Source organism: Cucumis sativus, chromosome 6 (assembly GCF_000004075.3).
Source record: "Cucumis sativus cultivar 9930 chromosome 6, Cucumber_9930_V3, whole genome shotgun sequence".
Taxonomy (NCBI): domain Eukaryota; kingdom Viridiplantae; phylum Streptophyta; class Magnoliopsida; order Cucurbitales; family Cucurbitaceae; genus Cucumis; species Cucumis sativus.
In genome coordinates this window covers 15853780-15872923 of record NC_026660.2, presented here as the reverse complement: position 1 = coordinate 15872923, position 19144 = coordinate 15853780, and the positions used below count along the sequence as shown (strand labels likewise).

General features: G+C 31.6%; 3 protein-coding genes and 1 long non-coding RNA gene across 7 annotated transcripts; 2 read left to right on the top strand and 2 right to left on the bottom strand.

The window, feature by feature from the left end:
• Positions 1-952: 952 nt before the first annotated feature.
• Positions 953-3885, top strand: LOC101220788 (dynein light chain 1, cytoplasmic). Its single transcript, XM_004150451.3, has 3 exons — positions 953-1320; positions 1440-1545; positions 3527-3885. Exons 1-3 carry the CDS (start codon positions 1156-1158, stop codon positions 3607-3609), a joined length of 354 nt encoding a protein of 117 aa, XP_004150499.1. The 5' UTR covers positions 953-1155; the 3' UTR covers positions 3610-3885.
• Positions 3886-5887: 2002 nt separating this feature from the next.
• Positions 5888-6627, bottom strand: LOC105435843 (FCS-Like Zinc finger 15). The gene is made up of 2 exons (XM_011658987.2): positions 6393-6627; positions 5888-6311 (listed from the first exon to the last, which is right to left on the bottom strand). Exons 1-2 carry the CDS (start codon positions 6572-6574, stop codon positions 6119-6121), a joined length of 375 nt encoding a protein of 124 aa, XP_011657289.1. The 5' UTR covers positions 6575-6627; the 3' UTR covers positions 5888-6118.
• A 5828-nt stretch (positions 6628-12455) lies between these two features.
• Positions 12456-15933, top strand: LOC105435842. The gene is made up of 2 exons (XR_004217633.1): positions 12456-13030; positions 14502-15933. It is a non-coding gene; the product is annotated as an uncharacterized LOC105435842 (long non-coding RNA).
• LOC101220547 (protein DETOXIFICATION 55) lies at positions 15827-18929 on the bottom strand. Of its 4 annotated transcripts, none has more exons than XM_031887857.1 (3): positions 18911-18929; positions 17610-17693; positions 15827-17499 (listed from the first exon to the last, which is right to left on the bottom strand). In XM_031887857.1, the coding sequence occupies exons 2-3, from the start codon at positions 17652-17654 to the stop codon at positions 16012-16014; spliced, it is 1533 nt and encodes a 510-aa protein (XP_031743717.1). In that variant the 5' UTR covers positions 17655-17693; positions 18911-18929; the 3' UTR covers positions 15827-16011. The 4 variants fall into 4 exon arrangements, with proteins under 4 accessions (XP_031743717.1, XP_031743716.1, XP_011657288.1 ...); XM_031887856.1 differs by having other exon boundaries at positions 17610-17699; positions 18911-18927; XM_011658986.2 differs by lacking the exon at positions 18911-18929 and adding an exon at positions 18667-18768 and having other exon boundaries at positions 17610-17699.
• Between the last annotated feature and the right edge of the window lie 215 nt (positions 18930-19144).

Below are 19144 nucleotides of genomic sequence, written 5' to 3'. Positions count from 1 at the left end.
GATAATTATATTTTTAATTTAAGAAATAATTATTTAACTCTAAATAATTAACATCTATTTATGTTTATTTTATTTATTGTTAATTTCTTATATACATAGTTTGACATGTGTTTATATATAGACATTGAGTAGATACTTTCAAAAATTCAAAACAAAGATAATGGTTTACTTTATTAACGATTAATGATAAGTTGCTATCTTTTGACTACCAACAATATTTTACACAAAAATTATTCTATCCATTTTGGGAGTCATTAATTAGTAATTACTTACCAAAAAATCACACATCACCTAATTCATCTAGAATCAGATTTAAATGATTTTATATTTTGTTAGGGTCAATTTTAGTTCATGCCAAACACTATCACTTGAACAAAAATTGATTTCAACCGAGAAAACACACCCTTATTCTCATCCTAAGCTTTGATTTCTCAAATTTAGTCATTCATCCATCTCATTCTTTTCTACGTAATTACCCGCAGCAAGTTTCATTATTCAAAATAACATTCCTTTATAAAAATCAAATATTCCGTCCATCGTTATATTATAGCACTAGAAAGAAAGATTATTTTATTCTTACTGTAAATTTAGGGAGCGTTTAGAGCAAAAATTATCTAGAGATGTAATAACCACCTCTCGCTACGGTAAATATTGTTTAAAACTCTCGAATTTGCTACAATATATTTACTATTTAACATTCATTACCTTTTTAATTTTTTTTACTAGAAGGATTTTCATTTTTTTATCAAGCTAAAATAATAATAAACGGTTTTTAACTTTTAAAATATTTGACTTAGGGTCAAAGTAAGTCTAATGAGTTGATTGACACACCCTTCTCGTTGTAGTTCTTCTAGCTGTCCGAAGACCACTGAAACGGCGCCGTATTGCCAGGCTGTACCGGAAAACCAAAATTCACCGACTGCTCCATTAAAAGGACCCGATTGCAAAAAACCACAATAAAGTTCCAAAAAGAGTTAAAAATCACTTTATCCTCTCAGATTCTGAGAGAACTCACGAGCTTTCCTTACATTTTCCACTCAAATCGATGAACTAATTCCAAATTTCTTCAAACAACAAGAACTACTTCAACAGATTGATTCCTCATATTCCGTCGCTTCCGCACCCGCACCCGCACCGGAGATCAGCAGTGAAAAAATGAGTAACGATGCTAAGAGAAGCATTCAAGGGACTCTATTGGTGAAATCTGTGTCGGAAGATCGGAAACCACCGGCTGTCACCACTACTGGGAAGAAAATTGTTATCAAGAGTGCCGATATGTTTGGTGATGTGCAGAAAAAGGCTATTGATGTCGCTATAGCTGTAAGTTCTCTTTTCTCGATCGTTTTTTTTTTTTTTTTTTTGGTTTGTTAATTTCGTATTTGAATTTCATTTTTGGACTGTTGTTCTTTCTCATGATCTTCTGTGGATTTTTGTATCAGGCATTTGAAAAGCATAGTGTAGAGAAGGATATAGCAGAGTGTATTAAGAAAGAGTTTGATAAGAGACATGGACCGACCTGGCACTGCATTGTTGGCCGTAATTTTGGTAACTGATCTTCCTCTTCCTATAAAAATTCAGCTGACGTTGTTTGTGATTTTTCTGCTTGATAATGTGCCTTCTTGTTTCGACTTTGGTGCGAAGGTTTACTTTGTGAATGAAATAGATCTATGTTTTTAGGTTGCTTGGTAGTAATGTTTGATCTGGTTAGATTACCTGCATTTAATAAATAACCAGTCCTTCCACAAGATTTAATTGAATTGAGCTAATTTAGAGTTGTAAAGAGTAACTTTTACAGAGAACTTGAAATTTTTTCTTCTCAATTTTGTCCATTCCCTTTCCTTCTATCCTCTGTTGTTAGTCTTTCGTGAAATTTGAACACACAGTCACCATGGACTAATTTACTGTTATGAAGATGGTTGGTGTTTGTCGAGAAATTATTCCGTTAGGCTGCAACAATGTAGTGAATGGTTTCTTATTATTGGATGTATGAGAGAAAAGTATCTTGAATTTATAGGCAAAAGTTATTAAGTGGCATGCATCTTTTTTTTAAATCGGCACCCATTGGTTATTATATGTGACTGCCTCATTATCACTTGTCACGGTTGAGATTAGTCGTGTTGTAAATAGGTTGACACAAAGTTAACTAGAAAAAGAAACTAAAACTTTAACTTGTCCTGGTTGCTGCTGAATTAGAGGGTGTTGTTGAGTTGAATGGGTCTTTTTTTTATGGAAGACAAGGAGTTATTTTGGTTTGCGAACTTTCCGGGGTGGGTGGTTATCCTCTACTTAGAACAAGGGTAGTCAGTAGTCCTTTGTCTGTCTTTGGTTGTTTATTTTGAGGCTGTTGTATTTCATTTATTTTCCAAAGGAAAGGAAAAGAAACTGAAACTGTCGGCTCTTCTAGAAGTTATCTCAAACCCCTGAGCACAAGAACCCCTTAAAGCTGATTCCCATGGTAGGTGGTTTAACGTTTCTCAAGGCCAATAATTTTGTTTTTGGTTTTGAGTTGGCAACCTAATTAATGAAGGTCAAGGTGAACAATGGAAAAGGCTCCCTTCCTTTCTTGAGGGTGAGAGAGTCTAACCTGTCCTCCATAACTTTAATCAAGTTCGTGCAGAACATTTATCTCCCTCTTTTTCCCTTGTATAATTTGGTCAAGGTCTGAAAATGCTTACAAATTGCTTTCAATTCCCTTGTATTGCATTAAACAAGAGAAAAGAGTGGATTTCTTGATATTTCTTGAAACCTCCCGAGTGGTCAATGTCAATGACAATGTTATCATTATCAACATGTATGACTAGTAATTAGGCTTACTATTCTTCATTCAAGTTTCGCAACTTCTAACTAAATGTTCCATATCTTGTCTATTCTACTTTTGAGCAACAAAACCTCATGGTTGCTCAATGTAAATTTATTGATCTTTGTGAGTGAAGACATTTGTAACATCAATCTGGTGCAAATACCAATTATGAGTTGCACCCGACAAGGTGAATACTGTGACACAAGTCTATCATAGAAGGTTTAAAAATTGGAGATTATCTTGTGAATGAAAACAACCTTCTTTGACATCAATGGGGTGTTTGAACCACCAACTTTAAGTGGGTGGAGTCTATTGTATTATATTCCACCTCAAGTTAAGTTTGGGGCTAGTTGATGTTTTCAATTATTATAACCTATAATTAGCTACATTATTACCGTTTCAAATTCTTCTTTGTTACTTTTTTTTATATTCTCTCTTTCTCTCTTTGTTATAGCGTTTACTATTTACCACCCATACTAAAATAGTTTCCACCTCAAAAGCAAACTATTTTAACCTTTAAACCTACTTAGTATAATAATCAATTCAGTGTCCTAAATGCTTCCCAAATTGATGCATGTTGAGTAGTGGCCATTGAAATGAAAGTCAATCATTTAAGTGGTTTAGGATTGTGGTTTTCGCTTACAATCAGAACTTATGTAGCTATCTAAATCAGTGTTGATTAGACCATGTTCCTGAATGTTGAACTTTGTGGTGTTTCTACGACAGGTTCGTACGTGACACACGAGACAAACCACTTCGTTTACTTCTACTTGGATCAAAAGGCAGTTTTGTTGTTCAAATCTGGTTGATAAACATGTATATTATGCAGATTAATGAATCTTATTAACTGATTTTATGATCATCGCAGTTTAATCAAATGATGATATCCTTTGTGGACAAGACAGCCTTCCCCATTTGCACCTCTCTTTTTTCTTGTACCTAATGATTTTGCTTAGGACACTTTAGCCTTTATATTAGACATAATCAGCTTTGTTCACAGGCATTATGTTCAAAAGTAGTTTTTCACTTTCCTCTGTGTTGATTGCATTTGTTGCCGTTCTATATCATCACGAGTTTCGAGTTGATATTCTGAATTCATTTTGAGTCGTTGGCCCATCATATGTCTCGTTTAAACCTAGCTTTACTTGTAGGGTTGATAAACATGTATATTATGCAGATTAGTGTATGTATGTTGAAGTGAACACAAAATTTAACTTACATTTACATTTATATGTGTTAGCAATTATGAAACAGAGACTTATCTTAATGTATTTTATAAAATTGAACATATATCTTGACTAGTATTTAATATGTGTTGAGATCGTTGTATCAGTGAGGATTCTCCAATGCAATCCAAATAACTAAATTTAAATTAATAAAATTATTAATTCAGGGTTTTATTGGAATACAATCTTTATTATTATTTGTAAGGTATTGGATTAAATATGTACTGCGAGAGAATCAAACTTCCGACTTCAAGATTGATAGTATAAATATTATGTCTGTTGATCTATGCTCATTTTGATATACAATTCAAAATTTAAGAATACAAATTAATATATTTCAAAAAGTTTTTAGAATCAAATTCCTTTTGTTTTGTTATGGGTGATTTTGGACCAAATTACATTTGTCAAAAACATCAAAAACAAAGTTGAGAAAATAATAACACGATTCGAGCTAAGACAAAAATGAGCCTAAAGGAAAAGACTTGGTTGAACAAAGGTCAAGCCTCATCAAATACCTAATGAGGCATCCATGAATGACTATTTAGACCCAAAGTATAACTAAAGTGAGGTACGCTAGGCCTCAACCTTGGCCAAGGACGAACCTAGCAAAATGTCAAACAAAGCGCAGCCCTCACACATTTAAGTCCAATAAGTCGAAGGATAAACCTATAATAAGTCAAAAATTATAAGAAAAGGAATTTCTAGATCAACTACATCCGTAAACATATCATTATGGTTCCACTAAACGTAACTTGAATTTCTTACTTCTTTTTTATTATTTAGTTCTCTTATCGACCTAAGTTTACAAGTCATTTTCTTTTCAAATTACAAATTTACCGTTAATAAAGATTAAATACGCTTTTTTTTTTTTGTCGACAAAAAATTGGCATCTAACACCTTACATGTTCACTCACATCTAAATTAATATTTGCAACTTTACAATAAACTTAAGCCTCATACATTCTTAATCCAACCATCATCTAAAAACCACATGTTTGATTCTTATTTTCATGCATTAACTTCATTACTAAAAAAAACATTTGTTTTTAATTATTAAAATTCCATTAAATACCTCTAAAAGCTATAAAAAATATATATATATATAAATAAACACAAATTTAAAGAGATTTGGTGTCTTTATTCTTCTGCTTTGCTTTATTTTGATTTTATACTTTCAAAATAATCATTACAATTTTCTACTTTCATTTCATTTTTATTAAGAAAATCAAAATTGTCACTATTTAAAATTCCAAACCCTAAATTAACCAAAATTAAAAAAACTATGACCAAAATAAACATTTGAAAAGTACACCAACAACAAAAAAAAAAAAAAAAACCAAAAGTAAAAGCATAACAACCAAAAACAAATTCCTTTTGAAATTACATAAACTCAATAAACTAAATGTGGCAATATAATGAATATATAAACAAATCAAACACCAACTAAAATGAATACATTAAAAAAATACAAAATAGTTTGTTGATTTCTGGCAAAATCCAAAGTAATATTTGAAAGAAAAAAAAAGATTAAGGTAAGTAAGCAAAAAAGTAGAAAAAGAAAAAGAAAAAAAAAAGGGAAAAATCCAAAAAGGGGGTTTGTGTGCCCCCCCAAAAAACTTACCCTCTTAGTCCTTTCAGTCCTTTTGTAAGAAAGAGGCAAAGAAAAAGCCAAACTTAAGTGTCAGAAGAAGGGTAGTTGCCAAAATGTGGGAGATTTCACCTTCCCTTCTCTTCCTTTCTTCCTAATTGCTTCTCTTCTAGGGAGCAAACAAAATTAACCTCATTGTTTTTACCAAGTTACATAATTACCCTCCAACCTCCTATAAACCCTAATTAATTCAACTATTAATTACTTCCTTCAAAATTAACCCTCAAACTCAATTTAAAAAGTAAAATTACAGAGATTAAAGAAAAAGGAAGAGAAGCAACGTAGTATTTAAACTTGAGGATTATATTGAATTCCAAACAAAGGAAGTAGGAGTGTTAGATTAGGGTCTCTCATCTCATCCGTAATTTAGTAAATTACACCTAAGGGTACTTCCGTAATTTTCATCCGAAACCCTCTCAAAACTGTCCCCTCCCACTTTTGCAGTTATTTATTACTCCTAGAAGCCGCCTTCCCCTTCCCCTTCGCCGCCGCCGCCGCCATTGAAGAAGAAGAAGAAGATTCAGAGCTCGAAGACGACGGGGTTTTACGAGAATTATTGTCTTTCATGAAACTCTCTTCTTCATCCATGAAAATCTGTTTGCGCCTGCATTCCTCACTGCAGAATCCCCTATCTCCTCTATATATTGATAAACATAAATATATTTATAAAAAAGGAAACAAAAAAGAGAAAAGAAAAGGGGGAATTGAATGAAATTACTTGTACATGTAGATATCATTTGCAGGCAAGAGTGTGCGTTTGCAGAGGAAGCAGGAATGGAGGCGAAAGGAGGGGGTTTTGGTGAGAGAGGATTTAGAGTAGTTGAGGGTGAGATTTGAGAGAAGGATGGAGGTGGAGTAGGCTCCTTGGTTGGATTCTAAAACCACGCTTAACCCCACCATTGTTGTTGGTGTTGGAGCATTTGAAGAAGAAGAAGAAGAAGAAGAAGAATAAGAAGAAGAAGAAGAAGAAGAAGATGGATATTGTACGGATTGTGTGAGTGATGGGGTCCACTACAGCTATAAAGAAAAAAGAGTACTAATGGTTCCTTTGGGAATCATAGTTTAAATTTAATTACAATTTATTTTGCAAATTTGATTTTCAAATCATTACCTTTCATAGTAAAAATAATTTTAAAACTATTTCAATATTTAAGAAGTATATAAAATAATTATCTTCTATTCTACTCCTTGTTAACTACCACGTACTCTTCCCTTTTCTTTTTTCGAACAATATTCGTGAAACTTATAAATTTTTTAAAAATTTCAATGAACTTTACCTTTTGTATTTTACCTGGAAAGTGCTTTTCAAGTTTAAAAGATTTTAAGAATTAAAATAATTAAAAAAAAGTTTGAAGATATTCGTATAATGTTGAAATTTCGTTTAAAAAAATTCAAAAACTTTAAAGAATACTCTTATCTTAATAAAATTTCAAATAAACTTTAACTATGAGTATTTGAATAGAAATTGATAACTCCTAGTCACAAAATAGTAACCTTAAAAGTAAAAGATTAAAAAAAAAAAAATTATAATGTTGATACTTGATCAAATTGTTTAAAGCTCGAAAATAATAAATTTTATATTCACCTTAATTTTCTTGATGACTTTGAAATATATGAAACGTGGGAGGAAAAAAATGAGAGAAAGTCCAAATAATAACCCCTAGAATTATTATTATGATGTATTTGGTCTTGCTTTGGTTACTTCTTAATGAAGCATTTATTGTGTCCTTTAAACTGGCAAATTTCGTTATAAAGGTATGGAATTATGCTTCACGCGCCCACCAACTCTTCTAATCACCCTTAAACTATAACAATTTTATAATTACATCCCTAGAATTTTAAATTCAAATAATCATCTTTTTTTTTTCTCCCTAATATTATAATTTTCTATTTCTAAATATCATAGGGTTATTTAAAAGATATTTTAATTAAAAAAATCGACAAAAACATTTAAAAAAACATTTCATAACACTCATTTTTTTCACAAAATTGGCATTACCATACGATAATTATAAGGTTAGGGTCATCACTTTTAGATATTTTCGTAAATTTAGAAAATGTTGTGACATGAGTTCTATTATCATAATTTTTTTAATTATTTTTGTTCTAGAAATTTGAGGAGTATATAATTCTATTCTTATAACTATGAAACTAAAAAAATATTGTTGTAATCATTTTGTAACCGCACATCCTAAACATTTCAAGCTTTTTTTTCTTCATATTTTGAGTATAGTTTTTGTTTTGTTTCTAAAATATTTTATAATTTTGCTCTTAAGTTTTAATTTTAATTTTGATTTGGTATATAGATTTTATAACGTTGTATTTTCACCTTTTCAGTTGATTGTAAATTATGACCTTATATTTTTTCGTACTAAACTCACTTTATTTTTTATGTTTGTTTACGTTTAATTGATTTAATTTAAAAAAAAAATAAGAAAGTTAATATGGATAGCAAAATTTTGAATTTATTAATGGAAGGGTACAAATCTAATATTTTTAAACATAAACTCCAAATAGAAATTTAACTCAAAACCCAAACCCATTTCTATCTCCCTTCAAAACATTTGTTAAAAGCTTTGAAATTATTTTAAATTGATGTCTATATACTATTTAGACACTGATATACTTCAATGAGTGGTTTTGATAGACAATAGAAGAAGTTTATTAGTTTTTATCCTCAATAGCATCCAAAATTTTAGTACGGTATATAAATATTTTAGTTTATTTTACTATATTTAAAAACATCTCTAAATTAAAGGTAAATAAAATAATTGAAATTAATACTTTATATAATTTAATTATTTTTATATCATAGTGAAAATTAATAACCACACACATATGTACGTATGTAACAAGAATTTGTTAAAAGAAAAGGAATAAAAGAGCATTAATATGAAGTGTGTGTTTATGCATATATATGCTTGATTTAAGTGCTTAACTAGGAAGTAACTTTAAAGTACTTTTATGTGTAAACTAACAATTAAAGTATGTTAATGCATTCAAACACATCCTCGATAGTTAATTGTTCGAGACATTTTCAAATATAAAAAATGAACCAAAATACAATTGTAACACCATGAGTTTAGGAAGGGAACATGAATAAATCGATACCACATCTGAATGAGAGAGATCTTGAGAATATAAATATATATTTAAAAGAATTATTGAAAGTTACTATCCATACTAACAACTCTCCTTCTAAGTGACTCATCCATAGGAACTTCAAGATTGAACATGTGTTAGCTTGGAACGATTCTATGTTATGTGACATCCTGAACATTTTTTTAGGAAACATGCGAGTGATGACATTGATAAAATATAAAAATTTGATTATTCATAAATATTTTCAAGGATTTTGTCTTTTACCGTATTTCCTAAAATTGGTTTGTCTTTTCTATTTTAAAAGCAAAAATGGTATAGTTGATTGTATTTGGAATTATATAATCTCCTTTATTGTTGTGGACCAAACTTAATAAATTTTATAAAGTATATAAATCTCAAAAATATTTTTATGTAGCTATTTTTTATCTTGTGTTTTTTAACTTTTCACAAAATATCTCTAGTACATGATCAATTATTATCAACAAAAATGTGGTTGTGTATATATATTAGCATTCTCTCAATTAGTGTAGAAACTAAGTATTGTATGATGTAATTATATTGAATGATTTGCTTTTGGGTGACAATATTTAATATGTGTCTAACTAACTTCATTTTCTTACTACATAATCATTACACTTCTTTTGAAAAAAATATATACATAAACATAAAAAAAAATATGCCAAACATTGGTATAATTCAATAAACAAATACGTAATTTGTTAAAATTCTACATTGACCCTTATTTTTGAGTTTCACCTGTATAATTTGGGGACATTTTGAAGTATTGATGTTGATGTGAATACTAAATTTTCAAACAATGCATTAATACTGACAAAATAAAGTTGATTATAGTAGTTAACAACGATGATTTCAGTCAGGTGGAGTTGACTGGATTTTTTGTGACCTTAACCAAGTGTTTAATTGGCTTGGGTTGTCAAAGAGTTCTCAAGTATTATAGAACTAAAGTCATTAAGATGAAAGCTATTGAAGTGGGGTTGCATTTGATCAGTTTGGATCGTTAGCGCCATTGTCTCCTTCACTGATTGTAGATTATAATTCAGTCGATACTCTATTTGATAACGTGTTATCTCTAGCTTTTGCTCTTGAGATTGTCTCTTCAAGATTGTGTACTTGCTAGCCAGGTTGACTATTTATGAGATTTTAATCTCTTTTTGTAATCATCGAAAGAATAAAGTGTGTATTTTTGGAGTAGATATCCCCACTTGTCTTCCCTTCGTCTCTGAACATAAGTTTTAGTTTGTTGGTGCTCCTCTATACATTCTATTACTTAAAAAAACGATTTATTTATTTTTGTTGGGAGAAAGAAGGTTTAAAATTACAATTGAATTTTACTTTTTTTAAAAAAATGAAAGTCTCGTCATCGTGTTTGATAGGTAAAAAATGCATTTATGGTGTTCATGAATGAAGCAATATCGTGGTCCATATACAACAATACAAACTTTTAAACCTATTACTTTAAATGTCCAATTATTCAATTTCACACTTCTACTATCATCCCTCCCCTTTCTCCCTATTTCTCTATTCCCCATTCCACTCTATTCTCTAAACAAACATCACTATTTCAAACTAAAACTAACAAATAAATTTATTAAACACCCTAATGTTTAAGTTAATAGGTTGTAAGGAGAAGATGATATTTGATTCTAATTCCAAAACTTAATTGGTTATGCTTTATCTTTCATTGTTTTATTTATAGGCTTATGTCATTATCTTATTTCTTATTTGGTTAAGGTTTTTGTATGGATCGTTAGAGGTCAAAATCAATTAGCCTAATGTTCTTGTTAGGCATGTTACAGTTTCATCCATCTAAGGCTTATCCATGTTGGGCCTTTCACCTTTAAGTTTAGGTGCGGTCGAGGCTAATAACCAGACCCGTTTCTCTCTTTGTTGCCATGTTCCTTTTTTTCTTGTTTTGCTTTTCTTGACCGTTGTACCATTGATTCTAGAATCCACTTGCTACCGGTTAGATTATCAATATTCAATCTATCTATATTGAGTTGAGTTTTAGTAAATGTAAATTTCATGGTTTGAGTTGGTTGAAAAGCATATCTAAAACAATCGAAACAAATGTAAATACTATTATTAATTTAAAAAATATATATAAATTGAGATTGAATTGCTAATCTTAGTTTATATATATATGAAAGAAATTTGTATACATATTCAAAATTTGTTCTGTTTAATACACTTACGTACTTTTGTGATAAAAAAACGTAAATTTTAAAAGAAGTTGTGGACAAAAGTGAAAGCGTCTTTTAATTAAGATACTCTAAAATAGAAACAACATTAATTCAAATTTCTTAAATTTTCCCTGTAGTAAATTGCCTAATATTTTATACAAATGTAAGGCCTAAATGATTAATTGAACCATCTTTATTATTAATAGTAAATTAAAAAATAGAAAAAGAAAAAAGAATTGTGGATCATGATTAATATTTGTATTTATTAGATATTTGATGTAAACATGAGTTTTTCCTTAATTATTTTTATTTAGGTGATTTTGTTCAAAAAAATATTTCATCTCGATCTCTGTCTCACTTTCCAATCTCTCTCCGTCCATTCTTTTTTTCGTTTTTCATATATGTCATAAAATTATTGTATTATTATAATACAATGTATTTTTTATGCGAAAAGTTATTATATCAATTTGTCTATAGAAGGTGGACCGACAAGGAGAGAAATTAGGGACGTGGGTTACGATTTAGAAAATTAAAAAAAATAAAATAAAAGTTTCATTATTCGAATACGTTGAACAATAATTCTTCACAAAAGACACTGAATAATAGAAAATTGGGAAAAGTATAAGCGGTGAAGAAGAAGAACATCGGTCACTAACTGGTACACTAATCTTTTGAGAAAAAAATTGACAAAAATTTAAGGTTTGCAAGAATTTATATTTTGTATTCGAAATACATTAGAGGTATATTGAGGAACACTATTTATGTATTATTGAATATATGCAGTTCTTATATATATAAAAGATCATAAAACATGAATGAATTATTCAGTAATATATATATAAAAAATAAAAAATAAATAATTGAATGGATATATAATCTGTGTATATATTAGTATATATACGCAATAAGAAAAAATCACAGAACATGAAAAAAATATGTGTATTATTGAATATATGCAGTAGTATAATTAAAAATATTATTAAATAAGATAATAATTTATACCATATTTAATTTATTGGAAAGATAATAAATATTTTATTAATAAATATAAATATATATATATATATATATATATATATATATATATATTAATAATTAAAAAAATTACCATTAACTTAATAAATTGAATATAATATAAATATAGAAGTAATTCAATTTTAATTTTGAAAATTATATATAGTTAATAATTATGATAAGAATATAATTCTAGTATAAAAATATACGAAAACCTAATGAAATAAATCATAACATATGCGAAATTTACCCGGTTGTTCTTTTGCCTAAATATTTGAAATTGAAAATGAGTTCGATTAAGCCAATTAATATTGGGCCAATTAAAGTGGGCTAATCTTTGAATTGTGGATCCAATTAGTTACTGGGACTTTAGGCCCAATTAGCAAGCTGATCACACGTGGCCCAAAGAAATTACGTTTATCCTTGGCAAAAATAACCGCCAAGAAGTTGAACAGATCCCGCTGTCTCGCCAACTTTGATCGACTTCAAAATCAGAACCGAAAATCACTTCCATTCATTTCCCCTTTTTCTTTTCTTGTTTTGGAAGCCAAAATCACTTTGAAAAAGATTCTTCAATTCCACATTAATGGCAAACGATAATCATCATAGCTTGCTATGAAAACGATTTGGTGTTAGTGGACGTCTATCATGTGTTTTGTGAAATTTTCTCACCAAGCTTTGATGAACAATGGCGAATTCGTTTTAGACAAAATTGAATTCAAGATTGCTGTTCCTAATGGAGTTAAATTACTATTTTAATCGAAATCGAGAAAGTTGGGGAACAATCGTGTTGTTGGTGCTGCAATATGGGTACTCTAGAACTAGGCTTGCTTTATTATCCTTAGCATGCCGGATCATGTCCGCCATGGAAGCTACACAAACGAACTTCGTGACCTTTATCTTCTTGCAGTGTCCCATATCTGGTGGATGTTTCCCGGCATCTCGTCAAGGGAGTCTAATTCTTCGTCAATGGGAGTTGAAAAGCGAACAGCATTATAGTTTGCGATCGAGGAACATCCACTGTGAGATGAGATGACTGGTAAATTTCATTTTATTCTATATAGACACTAAACTAAATTTCTAATCGTTTTTGTCATTCTTCATTATCTGTAATTTTCTTTACTAATTAGGAAATTTCACTTTTCAAACACGATGCATTTCACCCAATTTCTTGTGTTTGTTCTTTTCCTTGCTCCTATTGAGCCTGTTGTTTCGAATTAGAAAAGCAAATTTGTTCTTATCGTTATGGAGATTCCCCATTCATTCCCCTGCATGACGGTCGTTTTCAGGTCGTTTCATTACTATATATCATCGTCGTCGTGGAAATGGAATTTGATTGGTTATGTAGAATCTTGCATTGGTGGTCCATGTTGTAAAGTATGCGCGCCACTACTGTTGCACGCTAGGTGTTTGATGTAATGTCTCTGCATAATTTGGTTACCCCCTGCATAGTTTTTTTTTTCTTTTCTTTTTTCCTACTTTCTCTAATACGAAAAGTCTTAGCTAATCATTTCTAGGTATAAGATTGAATTATCTCTAGACTGGTCGGATGGTAATCTGTATAGATTATAGGTCCAGATTTCATAGTATGAATTACAATACTCTTGAAGCCAATATTGTATCTAGTCTGTATCATCAAATGGATTGGTTCTATATGATACAATTGCTTAGACCATTTGTTTTTTAGGTGACCATTTGGTTTTTTGTTTTTAGTTTTTGAAAATTAACCCTAAATTTCTTCATTTGGTATCTATTTTTTTACTGATGTTTTCAACCAAGTCAAATTTGAAAAATCAAAATAGTCCTTTTCAAGAACTTGTTTTTTGGTTTTGAAATTTGCCTAATAATTCATTTGAATTCATTGGTTTTGAAATAGGCTAATTTTAAGAAAGTAAAAATGAAAAATGTAATGGTCAACAATTGGGGCCTTAGATTTTTGTTGTTAAAATGTATACTTGTTTCCTACTAATTTCCATAATTTCCTTTTTCTTTCCAAAAATTAGTAGAAGGTAGCTAACCAAATTATAAACTTTTAGGGTAGCAGTGTGTATCGGCTTAATTTTCAAAAAACAACAAACAAAATCAAAATATTATCAAATTGAGTCTTAAAAATTCAAGTACTAAGAGTCAAAATCAGATCTAAGTTTACTTTTGTTACATAACATCTTTATCTTAACCACCGCCCATTTGCACCCCACGGGGAGGTAAGCTGATTAGCATAACTTTTTGAATTCTGTTTGGATCCTTATTGATAAGAGAAATCAGCGTTTTAGTCCTTTAATGATGAAAAGTAACTGTTAGTCAAGCTTGCTTTCTGTTGGCTGAAATGTTGGACTAAAACTCCGTTGGCTAAGGTTCATTCCCTGGAAATTAGTTGAAGGGTCAGCAATCAGAGGACAAAAAAAGGAAGCGATCTTGCACGACAATTCATTAAATTAAGTCTAAAGAAGCATAAAGCCACGCTGTTCTCTAATTGTTTAACATTATTTTGCTGCCTTTCTTGCACACAGGGAAGGAAGCTGGATTCAACTTTTGATTACTTCTTCCCGTTTGATTTTGAAACAAGAAACGCCGTACCCCAAGAAATGGATGACAGGTAAGACAATCAGATTTATACAGCTTATTTGCCTCCCAAACATGCACAAAGGCCTTAAATTTAGCTAAGCCTTTTATTTTTCACTTAATGGAGTACCCAACCCCAAGACAGGAGCATTTATCAAAGGTTTTGTATGATTTAGGTGCTGCTTGGGAATAATGATACGAAACTGTTTTAGACTTTTCAAAACAATATTTTACTGTTTTCTACAGTAAACCAGGTTGGATTCTAAATTTTTCATACTCGTTTCCAGTTGAGTTGATCTAAAAGATGTTTAACTTGAGAAGTTCTTTGAACATAGAAATGAAGATTAAAGAACATGTATACAGCAACAGGATTTATTTTCAAGTACAACTTTACAAAACAATTTGAACGATTGTTATATAGTCAATAAAGTCAAAGTAAAAAGTAAAGGAGTTCAAGAGGAAAGAAGTCTAGTTGAGGTGTGTGTTACTCGTTAGTTGGTATGGTCACTCAAACATAAGAAGATTATGATATACAAAAATATCCCAATAATATTATTTGAATATCAACTTAGACATCCCGTTCGAAGTTTTGTGTTAACTTAAGGAAAAGCTCTTGATGTCTCAAGAGTTTGGGCCATGGGACAGGAGCGCCACAAACTTTTTAAAAGAAGAATTATATTAGAAATTGGAGAGCTGTAAATCCACTTCTATATGATTCAATTTTGGACCACTTTTTTGGTTATTAGATATCTTGGTTCAGCGTTGCTTTGTACCAAAAAGAAAGAAGAATCAAGCTAGTGTGATGTGGTATATACCAGATTCTAAGTTATATCACATGTCTAAGTTATCAGTTATTATCATAAGTTGATAGGAATATTTCTTTACGTCATCATGTGTAAAAAAGGTATTCTCAGAACAAGGAAAAAGAAAACCCCCATAAATTTGGCTGCTGGGCTTCTATAACTGAAGAGCTAGCCTTGGAAATGACTATATTGTCCAACATTGTATTTAGTATAGTCGAAGAATATGATAGTCGTATTGTTAAAGGATTGTTTATGAGCCATGCATTTGCATGTACGAAATACACTGTTGCGTAGCTCACGTTTCATTTGTTGTCTTAATGGTTATACACACCACAGCACACATGGTTGGTCTATTATTACTGTGCTTCCATATGCCTCTTCCATTTTTTTCGTTATATAATTTCCGGTCATTCGAAAGGGAAATTCCATCCATTGATATGACACCATAAATTCTACACCAAAAAGAAAAATTAAAACAAAAAGAAAACAAAAATCACTATCTAAATATATTACAACCAGATCCCAATTCCAATTATCCTAATAAATCAAACAAAATAATAGGCTTCGAAAAAAAAATGGAGATAATTATAATATATAGTATACCTTCCTATTAAATCCTAGTTATACTTGATATCATACAAAATTAAATCTAAGTTTATGTATCTTGTTTTTGAACAGGTGATTCTTTGAGAAATTCAGGACCTTCTTCACGTATGGCTGTGTGGATTGCATGTGCAAAGTTGTTATTGGTGTTTTTGCCTACCAAGTCTTCGGCTTTGATTGACTCCATTTCCCAATCTGTGTTGAAGACCACTATTAAGATTGAGACCACACATGCCATCTGAGCTGCCAGAAGCCCGTAGCAAAGACCCTGAAACCCAAACTTCCAAACAAACGCCGACAAGACTGCCACCGGCGCCCCCACCATGTAAAATGAACAGAAGTTTATCCCTGCTCCGATCACCGGCCTTGCACTTCCCCTCAGAATTCCGCAACTCGTTGTTTGTGGACAATTTGCTAGCTCGCACAGCCCGATTATGGGCAGAACCGCCATTGTCAGCTCTAGAATTTCCTCATCTTTTGTGAAAACTCTTCCCCATGCCCTTCTGCCAACAGTGGTCAATGAGAGCCCCATCAATGAGCCCACCAAGGCCAATCCAATTGCCACCACAGCCGCCAGTCGCGCCTTTCTAGGCCGGCCAGCACCGAGCTCGTGACCGACTCTGGTCGAGACGGCAGCACTGAGAGCCATTGGTAATGTGTACATTAGCGAAGTTGTTTGGATTACAATGCCTGAAGTCGCGAGTGCAATCCGCGGGTTATAGAGGTAGCCAGTGAGAATGGTCATGAACTCATACCACCACCATTCCAAGCAAACACCAAGGCAGCTAGGAATAGCCAACTTGATCAGCATTCCCCATTCTTCCCCGACTGTGACGGTGCTAACAACTGTGCTGCTTTTCAGCGGCATAAGCAGATTAGCCTCCTTGGAAGAGGAGGAAAAGATTCTACTACGAGTAGTGAATATCAAATAGAGTAAAAGGAAGAAAAGGGTATTGAAGTTAGCTAAAAAATTGGAGATAGCAATCCCTCTGATTCCGAGATCAAGAGGAAAAGTAAAGAAAATGGCAATAGGAACATGTAGGAGAATAGCCAGCAAATTGCACCACATAACAAGCCACGTGGTGCCTTTGTTTCTAAGGTAAATACGCAAAGGGTGTAGAAGGCTATTCAATATCAAATCAGGGACTGCAAAACGGCAATAAACAGCTGCAATTCTAGTGATTTCTTGGTTCTGATTTAAAACCAACATGAGAGGCTCCAAATTTAGCCAAAGAAATCCGATGGGAATAGTTGCAAAAAGCAAAATAAGAACCGTTCTTTGCAAAGTGAGAAACGCAATGGAAGAATTATGAGAACCAAAAGCCTGACTACAGAGTGGCTCCATGCCCATAGCCAAGCCCGAGAGAACTGAATAGCCAGTGATATTAGTGAAACCAATAGCCAAAGAACCAGCAGCAAGATGGAGAGTTCCAAGTCTACCCATGCAAATAACAGAGATCATATTTTTGAGATATCCCACTAAACCCATTGCCAAAACAGGGAAGCCAATGTCAGCCATTTGCTTCAGCTCGTCAAGGACCTTCAAAAAAGGAGAGGAAACTCCATCAAGTTAGCAAACAAACAGGTACGCCATTAACAATAAATATATAGTGCTATTATTCTCTCTACAAGGTTTTTTTTTTTTCGTACCTCTGGCATTGTCGGGTACTTTTGGGACTTCTCTTCTGCAAGCATATTTTCCCCTTCCTTTACCCCTTGCTGTTTCTTTTTCCCCTGTGGCTTAGGAAAGAGAGAAAAAAAAGAAAAGAGAGAGAGAGAAGGGAGAAAGCAAAGTGAGTGTTGGGCATGCAAGGAAAAGATTTTAATTTATAGAGATGGGAATTGGACCAATTGGTGGGGGTCTCTTTTATATGCGTTTATGTGACATATTCTCTCTCCTTTAAAATGCATAAAGCCCCTTCTTTAGTTTTGCTTGCCTCCCCACCCCCATAAAAGTTTTTCATTTCATGATTTTCATATACTAGGAGAATATTACTCAAACGTTTCATTTTATTCTTCTTCTTTTTCATATGAATCAAACTTGATTTTTTTTGGTGTACTCAACAATTGATCTATATATATTCTTCTTATTATATGATATTGTTTACTTTGAGCTTGCTAGTGATATTAGTGGTATTGTTGTTTCTAAGCTAATGCAAGAATTTAAAACTAAATACTAACTTAAATTTTTAATTGTGTATCTTGTTATTCTAAATGATAAAATTGCGTTAACATGTTGTAGATGTATATCATGTCATGAAATTTTTAGAAGATGTCCAACTCATGTATAAAGTCATTTGTATAAGGTCCATAAGTTGATTGTATATTTTGTAGGTGGTTTTTTTTTTTATTTTTTTAGTTACAAATTTAGGCTGTAGGTTTGCTAATTCATCAAACTTTGTTATTGTTGTTGTTTTTACTTTTTCCCTTTCCTTTTGGTACACATGACGACATATTTAGAGGTGTCTTCGTGATTAATGATTTGCAGCTTACAAACATATGAAATTGCTTACGTGAAGACTGCATTTTACAATGTATCACACTAGGGATGACTATATCTATTATAGCACTGCTATAAACGCTCTATCGTGATTAAGAAAAACACAACAAACTATGAGAAAAATGATGATGACCATGTGTAACCCTAACATGATGGTTTTCTATTACAATTTTTATTTTTCACCAAAGAAAAGAAAAAGAGACTAACCATGAGAAAAATAGGGAAAACACAATAGAATTTTTTTTATTGCAATATGGATGGACAACAGATGAGAGCTACAACAGACATGAGTCATGACCATCTCTAGTGCGGTAGTGCGCTTTTGTGCAGGTAGAAGGTGGAATTTCATACATTTGTGAGAGACATGTCATTAATCATAAATGTGTCTTGGATTGAATGAGCCACCCATATAAAAAGAAAAGAAAGAAAGAAAGAAACTTTGTATGTTTACCGATGAACGTAGGTATTATATAGATGGTGGCATTGAAGAAAAGAAAGAAAAAATAGAAGTCCATAAAATGAAACTAGTAATAACTAAAATTGCCAACAAAAAATATTCCATAGAGGCTCTCCTTTTATGGACAAAGTTTGCACTAAGTTTAATGTGGGGTGTAATTTGCTTGTTTCGTATAGAACATGTATTTCTTGTTTAAACCATGTGATAAAGTTGAAAATAGCATAAAAT

Bases quoted from the DNA above. Each gene is read 5' to 3' on its own strand.
- LOC101220788 (XM_004150451.3), top strand. From the start codon at position 1,156: ATGAGTAACGATGCTAAGAGAAGCATTCAAGGGACTCTATTGGTGAAA. The intron at 1,321-1,439 runs GTAAGTTCTCTT...TTTTTGTATCAG, and splicing joins CTATTGATGTCGCTATAGCT to GCATTTGAAAAGCATAGTGT. The intron at 1,546-3,526 runs GTAACTGATCTT...TTTCTACGACAG, and splicing joins CATTGTTGGCCGTAATTTTG to GTTCGTACGTGACACACGAG.
- LOC105435843 (XM_011658987.2), bottom strand. From the start codon at position 6,574: ATGGTGGGGTTAAGCGTGGTTTTAGAATCCAACCAAGGAGCCTACTCC. The intron at 6,312-6,392 runs GTAATTTCATTC...ATCAATATATAG, and splicing joins AATGATATCTACATGTACAA to AGGAGATAGGGGATTCTGCA.
- LOC101220547 (XM_011658986.2), bottom strand. The intron at 17,500-17,609 runs GTACGAAAAAAA...CCTTTTTTGAAG, and splicing joins AGTACCCGACAATGCCAGAG to GTCCTTGACGAGCTGAAGCA.